This window comes from Lolium rigidum, chromosome 6, assembly GCF_022539505.1.
Source record: "Lolium rigidum isolate FL_2022 chromosome 6, APGP_CSIRO_Lrig_0.1, whole genome shotgun sequence".
Classification (NCBI taxonomy): Eukaryota; Viridiplantae; Streptophyta; class Magnoliopsida; order Poales; family Poaceae; genus Lolium; species Lolium rigidum.
The window spans coordinates 221038539-221049907 of record NC_061513.1 but is presented as its reverse complement, the minus strand read 5'-3'; the positions used below and the strand labels follow the sequence as shown (position 1 = coordinate 221049907).

At 49.2% G+C, this 11369-nt stretch overlaps 2 protein-coding genes across 2 annotated transcripts; both read right to left on the bottom strand.

Moving 5' to 3' along the window:
* Positions 1-2334: 2334 nt before the first annotated feature.
* Positions 2335-2754, bottom strand: LOC124659678. The gene has a single exon (XM_047197504.1). It carries the CDS (start codon positions 2693-2695, stop codon positions 2357-2359), a length of 339 nt encoding a protein of 112 aa, XP_047053460.1. The 5' UTR covers positions 2696-2754; the 3' UTR covers positions 2335-2356.
* Positions 2755-9520: 6766 nt separating this feature from the next.
* LOC124666421 (UDP-arabinopyranose mutase 1-like) lies at positions 9521-10745 on the bottom strand. Its single transcript, XM_047203758.1, has 3 exons — positions 10443-10745; positions 9937-10356; positions 9521-9859 (listed from the first exon to the last, which is right to left on the bottom strand). Exons 1-3 carry the CDS (start codon positions 10743-10745, stop codon positions 9521-9523), a joined length of 1062 nt encoding a protein of 353 aa, XP_047059714.1.
* Positions 10746-11369: the final 624 nt, after the last annotated feature.

The window sequence follows — 11369 nt, the reverse complement described above, 5'->3', positions numbered from 1 at the left end:
ACATGGCGCGGCGCGGCTTGCGGGAGGGGCAAGGAATGTGGTTCGGGTTGCGCGCAGGGGTTTAGGGGAGAAGAGTCTTCTCTCTGCTGGAGGGCGAGAAGGGGAAGGAGGCGGCGGCGAGGCGTTGGGCGAAGGAGATGGAAGACTCGGCGACTTGCCCTTCTTGTCAGAGCCGAATGGTTAGACGATGCGTTATTGGTTTTGGTGAGGAGGCCCACGGGCAAGCGGCCCAGAGCCTAGCGCGCAGGGTGGAGATATGGCCCACCTGCTCAACGTTCTTCCCTTATTTTCTACTCACATGCTAAAAAAAAAAGAACACCATCTTGACTTTCCACTTGGAAGAAAATTCAAAAATACAGAAAAAAAACGTGGTATCAATAAGGTTTTTATTTACATATACGGATATTTCTCACTAAAACTTGTATATGTTCGAGAAAAACAAGTGCATGCAAGACGTGAGAAGTTCTAGAGTCTTGCCGAGCGTGGCCAAAAGGAAGGCTAAGCCAGTAAGCAGATAGTGAGGAGAGATGAGACATTTGTTTGCTGATAGGCCAAACTTAAGCTAAATTCCAGGAAAAAGCAGGCACGAAAGGGTGGACCACGGCTCATTATAGCCCACCTGTATCTTCGAATGCTCTGTTTCATCGTCTAACTTCGGTCCATTTTGACGTAGGGATCAGGTGAATTTCGATCGAATCTCAATGAGAGTGGTTAATTCCTGGTGGATTCTATGTACAAGGTCGGCTTTGATCCAACCTGATGTACCAGTTGTTAGTAAGATGAAGATTTGGAAGTTGAAGACCGCACTTAAAACCAAGGTGTTTGCGTGGTATCTTCATCGAGGGGTAGTTCTTACCAAACATAACTTTGCAATACGAAATTAGCAATGCCGTAAAATGTATGTCTTTTGTCACCATGATGAGACTATAAAACACTTATTTTTTCGGTGTAAATTTGCTAGATCTGTATGGAAAACCATCTAGACAGGGTATACCTTATACCCACTACGAAGCTGCCGTTGCGAACATATTCGGCAATTTACTCAGTGGTGTGGATCCTAGTTTTAAGCTACTTATTAGGGTGGGAGCAATGGACATAATTTGGTCGCTACGGCTATGTGGAAATGCCAAGGTTTTTAGCGACAAAAATGCTTCTCTTATGCAGATCATCTACCGGTGCATGGCTACACCCTGTTCATGGTCGTCTCTATAGCCATGTGGAGCATCATGACCTGTTTGCGGAGATGCCTACACGGTTGCGGGATACGGCGAGGCGAGGGATTTTTTCCCAATATTAATGGCAGCGTAATCTATGGATTGCCTCATTCGTCTTAGTCGCTTTTATCGTTTCTATCATGAGTAGTTGTAGAGAGCTTCAGTTTTAATTCTAGTTCTAATTTGTTGATTGGTTCGGCTGTGTTCATCTTAGTTATACATGTGTGCAATGTTTTAAAATAAAATGTCTTCTATATATAAAAGAAAAGGAGTAAAAAGGAAGAGACATCAATCATGCCCACCACCAGCGCGCATTGACTCGTGCCGTAGACCTCACTTCTCCTAAAGCAGAATCGGACTTGCGGATTTTAGCATGGCGAGTTGGCTGGCGACAGCGACTAACCGGGCTAGCTCGTTGTCGTTCCATGTCAGATTTGACAAGGACGGGAGACTGGGAGAAGAAATACGCACGGTTTTTGAGTATGATCATCCTATCCTAGTTCGTGCTTGCTATGGTGCTTGTACGAGAAAAGGAAAATTCTATCCCACACAGCCGAAAGGATGATAAGCCTGTCCCAAAGGAAGAATCCATCTAATGCAACGCCGAAAGGGCAAGGGATGCATCCTAGTCGTCTTGACAACGTTCAATGGACGTCAAGGTCCTGAGATGAGATCTATTGTTTCTAGCCCATGTCTTTCTTCGAGAGTCGTTTTCAAATGACAAAGCGAGAATAGATACAAGGTCTTTTATGATAGACAAATGGCGATTATTTTAACAAGATGCTGAAGAAGGTAGATGGTAGATTCTCCGAAATAAACGCGAGATTTCAGCGTCATCAACGCATCGAGAGCTGAAGCCTCGACCGGCCGGAAAACGAAAGAACATCGCAGAACAATGTGCGCCGACAGGGCGAATCGGTAACAATTTTATTGAATTGGCAGTATTGTACACAGTACACCACACCACGGAGACGGAGGACATCCTACCGGAAGCATGGCCGCCCCACCGCGCGCCGGGGGGCACGCCGCGCCGAGCCTGGCCCCCGACTACCAGGTGGGCCCGCACAGGTTACCCCACATCCATCCCTACCAGCCACCCGCCTGACGCCATCTCGCTGCCGCCGTGTGGTGCTCCTCCGACTCTAGATCTCCGGCGGCACCTCGACGGTGGCGCAGGCCTCCGGGAGGAAGTGGTCCATGTGGTGGGGGCCGGCGACGAAGTCGACGAGGTCCTTGCCGGAGTCGTCGGCGGCGGCGGGCGGCGGCGAGATCCGGAGCAGCACGGTCATGGCGACGAGGAAGAAGGCGGTGGAGACGAGCAGCGGCCAGAAGAAGGAGACCACGGCGCCGAGCCGGGGCCCGATGGCGGACACCGACACCACGGCGGCCGCCAGCAGCGCCACCGCGGCCGCCGCCCGCAGCCGGTGCTCCCACACTAGCTCCCCGAGCTTCGCCTTGGTGGTGGTGGTGGTCGTCGTCATCGGCGGCCCGGAGAGGAGGGATCTGGGGCTGGCTGGCTCTTTGAGCTAGCTCGGAGGATGGATGGATTGGCCGTACTAGGTAGCTAGGGGTTTGGCGTAGGAGGAAGAGAGAGGTTTGTTCTCTCGGGGGAGAGATGAGATGGGGAAGGTGGGGAAAGGGATGGTGGCGAGAGTGGGGTTATCTCAGACTGCGGAGATTCGCCCTGCCGCCGCCTCCGGCCAAGCTTTGTGTGCTTTTTTGGGCATGCTTTTTTCTTGCAGCGCCGCGGATCGGGCGGATACACTGTGGAGACGGTGCGCGTTTGCCTTTTTGGATGGAGTTTCCCCAAATGCCCTCATGCTGGAGTGGCCGCTGAAGTCGAGAAGGCGCGGAAGGCGAGGAGGAAGACGACTGGTCCGCAAACCCTGATACTGGTAGGCGCACGGCAAGCGGCGGTTCGCGCGCTCTCTTTCTATCATCCTTCCCGCCAACTCGCGTCCATCCAGCGCCCCAGCTAGCCCCCTCCCCCCCCCCCCCCCCTCGTGGGTTGGGTTTGTCCTAGGGGCGTCGAATTAGTTGTTGGGCCAAAACGTGTGTGTGAGTGGGGGAGGGGGAGGGGGGCTAGGCGCGATATTTTGCGCCGACACCCCCATAGCCCTTTACAGGGCCTTTAAGGCCCCCCGATTGGAGATGCTCTCAGGATTCGAGAGTTGTTTGCCCTTTTGTATTTGTTCGAGGTTGAATTATGTCCTTCACTCGTGGGACGAAGCGAGACATAGGTAGGTTTCCTTTTGATTTTTGATTTATATAGAATTTGCATAGGAATTATGGTTTTTATAGAATTGTTTTTACATAAGTTGTTTGATTCATACAACCTTGTTTTATAGGAAATGATTGTATAGAAATTTTGTAGTGTAAATTATATAGGTAAAAAATTCAGATCATACCTTATGAAAAAATTCTTTGGTATAATCAAACACACTTCACCTTCCCATAAGATTTAAGTATGAATGGCATTCCAATCATATGCTTTTGTAATTTATATGCTATGAAGTAAAGGAGCCCGTAGTGTTTCGCGCCAGGGTCCTATTGAATATAGTTGCATTAGTGAAGACAACAATTTCTTATCGCATATCTTCTGCTGCAAGGATAACTTATGAATACATGTGCAATCTCCATTCCTACAAATAAAGCGTGTGTATTTCGGGCAGAAAGAGTTGAACAACAATATCTCAATTACAATTGATGTTGCTAGATTTATGTTGAGAAGGCTTTCTAGTGATACTATTCAGTAATTTATATAATATTCCTCGTATACATACAATACAAGGTTTAATACTTGCAGCCTCGTGAATAGCACATACTCGCTTGCCTTTTTTGCTAGAGTTTCCCAAAATGCCCCCATGCTTAGGACTGGAGAGTTGATTGCGCTTTCGTATTCGTTCAGGTTGAATTACCCCCTTCGCTCCGCCCGACGAATGTCATGAGTAGCGTTGTGCGCCGAGTTTAGTCAATCGAACCTACATTATCCAGGATAACCTTCGGTTTGGGCAAGGGTGGGCTTTTTCTAGTAGTAATATATTTTTTAAACAAGACTGAAGACTTGCTATTTTCATTAATCAAGAAGAAGACAATGACCGATCAATTGGCGGGAAATCGGTCGAAAACCGGTACGTGCACCGTCACCAACACAGCTACATGTTCACCAAACAGCTCACCGCAAACGCACCTTGCTGACCGGCGTCATCATCATCACTTCTCCATGAGCATTCCCCATGTATTTTTTTTTTTCATCACAGGATCACCGTGTGCTGATAGTGAAGATTGCCAACGATATAGTGTCGTAATTTTGAAGTTTCACGCTCGTGGTAGTAGGATGGAACCGTCTGCCCGAGAAGTCGAAAGGGCATTTCGGGAAGGGATGTTGTGATGCATCAGCAGGGACCCTCCCGTTTGGCGTTAAAGTTAAACGGGGAAGGCACAAGGGTCGCAGGGGAATGGCACAAGGGTCGGAACGTGGGGACAACAGTAGTACATGCACGACGTTGCTTGCTCACGCTATCACGTGCAACGCACTCGCTTCCTTCACCGGTCCCATTGCTTCCCTCTCCCGTGACCCGGACCTTCCTGTGTTGACGTTGGCTGATTCAGAGAGGCCCGGTGCTAGGACGCCATGCCAAGCCGAGCAGCCGACGGCGGATCGTTGGATCTTGGAAAAGGCGTGGGGAGGCAGGCGCACAAGCAGGAAGGACGAGAGCCACATGCCCTGATCAAGTATTGGTACAAAACAACGTACTAAGGAGTACTCCCTCCGTTCCTTTTTAATTGACCCGGATTTAGTACAAATTTGTACTAAATTCGAATCAATTAAAAAAGAACGGAGGGAGTACTAGCCATCAAGCACTTGTACATTTGTTTACTTTAGGCCATCTTCACCGGGCGGATCTAAATGGTTCCGGGCCCCGTTCGCGAACAAATGGACATGCCGTGCACGCTCCAGCGAGACGATTCAAATGGACCGACCCGTCCGTCTCGACCCATCGACGCTCCAAATTTGGAAAACCGATGCGTCGACGTGGATGTTGCACATACAGCGCGTGTCCCGCCGCGCGTGCCACGGGCCAGCTTGGAAGCGGTCCGGTGGTAGAAGGATGACCGACGACAGTGTTTCACCATCAAGGTTGTCGCTGACCATTGTGCCCGCCGTTGGAGTCCTGCACCAGCATTGATGCCGATGGCGCTAGAAACTGCACGTGCGCTCGCATTGATGGCCAGCGCTACTTAAATCGTCGTTGCGCCGTGAGCTGGCCAAATTACTAGAGGACCGAATGGGTCGGCCGTTGGACGCTCTGTCTAGGCAGGCTAGACCAATAGACGCATCTTGTCCGTGAGTTGACCCAAATAAACAAAAAAGGATCGTTTGGATCGTTGATTTGGGTCAGTCCGCTGGAGATGCTCTTAGTATTACATGCCTTTTCAGTGAAGCTGGAACTTATTTTGGGCCCACCACCCATAAGAAATTACAAAACTACTAATTTTTTCGAACAAGGCGCCGGATGCATTTGTGTAGTTGTATGAGTGATTTTTACAGAAAAGATAGTGTATGATTGCAATTTTCTCTTTATGCCCAGGAGATGAGGTTCCCGCTCTTTTCTTTGTCACTCCTACACTATCTCTCATACATATACCTCGTGATATCATTTATTTCTCTATTTTTCATCTTTTGTTCCCCTTTGTGCCAAAACATGTATCGCACCACCACCCTCGCCTCGACCTGCCCCACCGGTGCTAGCGTAATCGTTCCAGGATGCTTGGGTTGCTGCTTTTCCCCCATACAGTGCATTTGAACTCTTTCCCTCCTTTCTCCTCTTCTTTCTGTTTCTTCTTTGTCACATCACTCTATTGTGCTAATATCATGATCGTAACAGTTTTATTTTTTTCTTATACATAAGCGTGGATCTTTTTTCAGTTAGATTTCATGTTTACTAAAAACCGAAATTGAGCTAGATAAATCCGTAACTTGCTTACAATCTCTTCGTGTAATAATCAACATTCCTTTCGCTTCCTCTGCCACCCGACAACACCTTCCCACGCGCCAATTTCCCTCACTTTCCGCATCTCTCACCGATGGCAACACAAGGACTTATGCATCTCTTCCATTCTCTAACCGGCTCCCATATTCTTGAAGCCCTCATAAGTCATGCTAGATGTTCTAGATCACCTTCGGTGGCTTCCACTATGTCTTTGTAGAGCAGGTTGTCTCCTGCTACTGATGCGTGTAGTTGACACGTCCGTTGGGAACCCCAAGAGGAAGGTGTGATGCGCACAGCGGCAAGTTTCCCTCAGTTAGAAACCAAGGTTTAATCGAACCAGTAGGAGTCAAGAAGCACGTTGAAGGTTGATGGCGGCGGGATGTAGTGCGGAGCAACACCAGAGATTCCGGCGCCAACGTGGAACCTGCACAACACAACCAAAGTACTTTGCCCCAACGAAACAGTGAGGTTGTCAATCTCACCGGCTTGCTGTAACAAAGGATTAACCGTATTGTGTGGAAGATGATTGTTTGCGAGAAAACAGTAAAACAAGTATTGCGGCAGATTTGTATTTCAGTATTAAAAGAATGGACCGGGGTCCACGGTTCACTAGAGGTGTCTCTCCCATAAGATAAAAGCATGTTGGGTGAACAAATTACGAGTCGGGCAATTGACAAATAGAGAGGGCATAACAATGCACATACATGACATGATAAGTATAGTGAGATTTAATTGGGCATTACGACAAAGTACATAGACCGCCATCCAGTTCGCATCTATGCCTAAAAAGTCCACCTTCGAGGTTATCATCCGAACCCCTTCCAATATTAAGTTGCAAAGCAACGGACAATTGCATTAAGTATGGTGCGTAATGTAATCAACAACTACATCCTCGGACATAGCGCCAATGTTTTATCCCTAGTGGCAACAGAGCACAACACAACCTTAGAACTTTCCGTCAATGCGGGCATGAACCCACTATCGAGCATAAATACTCCCTCTTGGAGTTAAAAGTAAAAACTTGGCCGAGCCTCTACTAGAAACGGAGAGCATGCAAGATCATAAACAACACATGTGTAATAACTTGATAATTAACATGACATGGTATTCTCTATCCATCGGATCCCGACAAACACAACATAGAGTATTACAGATAGATGATCTTGATCATGTTAGGCAGCTCACAAGATCCAACAATGAAGCACAATGAGGAGAAGACAACCATCTAGCTACTGCTATGGACCCGGAGGCGACCATGGCGGTGTAGAGTCCTCCGGGAGATGAATCCCCTCTCCCGCAGGGTGCCGGAGGAGATCTCCAGAATCCCCCGAGATGGGATCGGCGGCGGCGGCGTCTCGATAAGGTTTTACTCGTATCGTGGTTTTTTCGCCTCAGGGGTTTCGCGACGGAGGCTTTAAGTAGGCGGAAGGGCAGAGTCGGGGGCCAGACGAGGGGGCCACACCATAGGGCGGCGCGGGCCCTCCCTGGGCCGCGCCGCCACGTGGTGTCACCACCTCGTGGCCCCACTTCGTGTGTTCTTCGGTCTTCTGGAAGCTCCGTGGAAAAATAGGCCCCTGGGTCTTCGTTTCGTCCAATTCCGAGAATATTTCGTTACTAGGATTTCTGAAACCAAAAACAGCAGAAAACGAGGAACCGGCACTTCGGCATCTTGTTAATAGGTTAGTTCCAGAAAATGCACGAATATGACATAAAGTGTGCATAAAACATGTAGGTATCATCAATAATATGGCATAGAGCATAAGAAATTATCGATACGTCGGAGACGTATCAGCTACCAGCGGAGCCTCACCCCTCTCGCTTGAAGTCTTTTACATTGTTGGCCAACAATGGAACTCCACACTCGAAACCTAGATCCTAACTTTCATGGTGGTGGTGGTGGTGGTGAAAATGACATTGATGGACATTTGTGCGTGCGTTCGTGTTTTAGGGACGCTGGGTGGTGTCATGCTCCTGAGTGGAATGATCGCTATTAAAGAGGGGTCAAACATTTTAATCTTTACTTGGGGAGGGGGGTGGTAGTGGGGGGCAAGAAGGCTAGCTACTTTTGTTTACTAAAACCCCCATCTAAATCACACTATTTCCTTCAAAAAATTACAACTGTACCATGGCATACCGGGGTGGGTGTGGTGTGTGTGTTGGGTGGGGGGGGGGGCATTGCCCCTAGCTTTGCCAATGGTTCTTTTCGTGAATTCTTAGAGCTTTATAGATTAGCTGACATGATTACAATCACTCCGGAGAGTATCAGCGAGAAAACCTGGGTTATAGTTAATCTACATGCATGTTCTCCTATCAACACTAGTTTGATTAGCGCATAAGTGGGCAGCTAAGTTTGCTTCACACCCAACAAAAATAATGCTAAAGCTAGAAAAGGCTCTACCAATCTTCGTAACCTCCTGGCAAATAGCCATGATTTCTGAGCGATTATGATCCCCTCCATTACAAAGGTAAACAACCAATTGAGAATTACTCTCTATAATCACATGTTTGTAGCCTCTCTCCACCGCAAGTCTAGCTCCCTCTCGGATGGCCAACGCCTCCATGCTCACGGCATTCGCTGCATGTTCGTACTAGAGAGATTGTGCTCTGATCATATTCGCCAATGGGTTGGAAGGGGTATCCTTATGTCAACAAATACATATCGTACGATTTAGTCAAAAGTGGAAGCTTTCTAAGTTTAACAAAGTATATTACAAAATGTAGAAAGATTCACAATAGGAAATCAATATACATTGATCCAATGTAATATATATTTTCATAATGCATTTATCCAACATTGTAGCTGTTGATATTCCCTTCTATATATTTGGTCAATGTTAGCAAGCTTTTTTTTTGTGTGTAGTAAATTTTGAATTTTGACTAAATACATAGTAGCATATGCCATGTATTTGTGTACGGAGGGAGTACCTCATAAATTCTTTAGTGAAATGGATCATGTACATTACACACTACTGGCGAACAAACACATTTGCAATGATTATTGGAACAATTTTATTCTCAGCAGATTACACGGAAACATGATGAGTAGCCTAAAAGTACAACCGTACAAAACAATAGAACACACCATCGCTTACCAAGGAAATTAAAGGAGGAACTAATGTAGACATGACAACAACTACTGTAAGGTTTTTGAAGTACACGCACTCGATCGCATAAGACACAACAGCCTGAACCTGAATACCTGATGCACGCACTGAACCTACAAACTGACGAAGCACGCACTGAACCTAGAAACTGACGAATCACGCTTGCTGCCGGTATACGCCGCCTCACCGCCTGCCTTCCCGATTGAATTTACTTCCCTTTGGGCTTGCCGTTGGCTTGGGCACCTTCCTTGGGGTTGAGCGTGTCCCATGCCTCGATCCAGATGACCATGGCGTCTGCGAGCTTGGCGAAGTAGGGGTCGATCTTGCCGAGCTTGTCCCTGACCTGGTGCGAGAGCGATAGGTAGCACTTCTGCACGGTGTCACAGTCCTTGGAGAGCGTTGCGGCCTGGAAGAAGGGGATGATGTCCTCCTGCCAGAAGATGCCCTTGTATTCCTTCTTGAGGTTCACGAACGGGTTGCTGGCCTTGCTGTGCCAGATGTAGGGCAGCCCGGTCTTGACGCCCAGCCCAAGGTGGTCGCAGATCACCTGCGTGGTACATGTATCTATGTTCAGCATTCAGCAATCAAATTCGAAAGACGGTGAGTATATGTTTAAGTGGTTACCTTGACGCACCATCCCGCCCACATGTCGTCGTAGCGTCCGATGGGCTGGCCGTCGCCCATGAGGCCGAAGTACATTGCCGGTCCGATGAGGTCGCGGTCGAAGGCGAGGTTCATGCCGCACATGGGGAACAGGGTGCCCTTGGGGATGGTCATGACGGCGTCGACGTACCTGCCGTTGCGCTCCCGCGGCTTGACCAGCTGCGTGGGCGCGTCGTAGTCCGGGATGTTGAGCCAGAGGCCGTGCGACACGGCGGTCGGCACGCCCTCCCGGAGGCTGAACGGGTAGCCGCGCACGAAGTCGGCGCCGTCGGCGTAGGGATCGTAGAGGGTGTTGAAGAAGAGCGGCGTGGACGGGCAGAGCAGGTTCTGGATGTGCTTCGCCAGCGCGTCGATGTCCTTCCCGGACGGGTCCTTGGCCACCTGCAACGCAACACCAACGATCAAACAACAACTCAACACCGAGAATCGACAATGCAAGCGAAGGCGATCTCAGACAGAATACTCACGAAGCAGTCGTCGTCGATGGTGAAGATGTACTTCTTCTTGGAGACCATGTAGCCGAAGCAGCGGCATGCGGAGTCCTTGAAGGAGATGCAGGAAGACCTGGGCCCGAGGATCCGGTTGATGTCGTTGCGGTTGTAGAGCTCGTAGTCGAAGCCCTCGGGCACGTTGATCTTCTTGGCCGGGTCGCCGTCCTGCACGATGATGAGGTGGTACGGCTGGAAGAAGGGCCGCCACATCTCAAGGAAGTCCAGGTTCCGGATCGTCGGGATGACGATGTCCAGCTCGTCCTTGAGCAGCGGCGCCATCGCTCGCCGCCGGCCTGGATCGATTACTTCGATCGGCCAGTCAAGATCGTTCGATCCTTCTTCTTGATCTGAGATGCGAGAAGTGAGGAAGGTGTGCGTGGGTGTGGTTTCTGCAGAGAGGTGATGAACGTACGGTGAGAATGTGGAGGAGAGCTGGGCACGCGGCGTTATATAAACTGTAGTGCGGGCTTCGTGCTCAGTACTCCACGCGTCCGAGCGGCAGTGGGAGTGACCCGCGGGGAAGACGGATCGGGAGCCCGGCGTTGAGTGCTTGCGGGAGAAAGGAGCGGCTGGCTTGTTGCCGTCAGACGCGGGAGGAGAGCCGTCCGATCTAGAGTCGGCGGCCAGATATCACGTTCCGTTTGTTTGGAACGCCCTCGTCTTGTTCGCTAAAACGGCAGGCTGTTTTGCGTGGCGTACGCAGAACTGGTCAATGGTTACTTTCGCTTAGCTTGATTTTGACGGCTACGGCAACCTTTTTAAGCAGGGTTAGTATAGGATCGGAGCGTCGCTAATTCAAGTGTGCTTTGAGAAAACGAGATTTCTAGGGAATGACAGGAGCTCTGCCTTTGCATTATACTTCCTCCTTTCGAATATCATTGGTTTGTCAATTTAATCAGAATG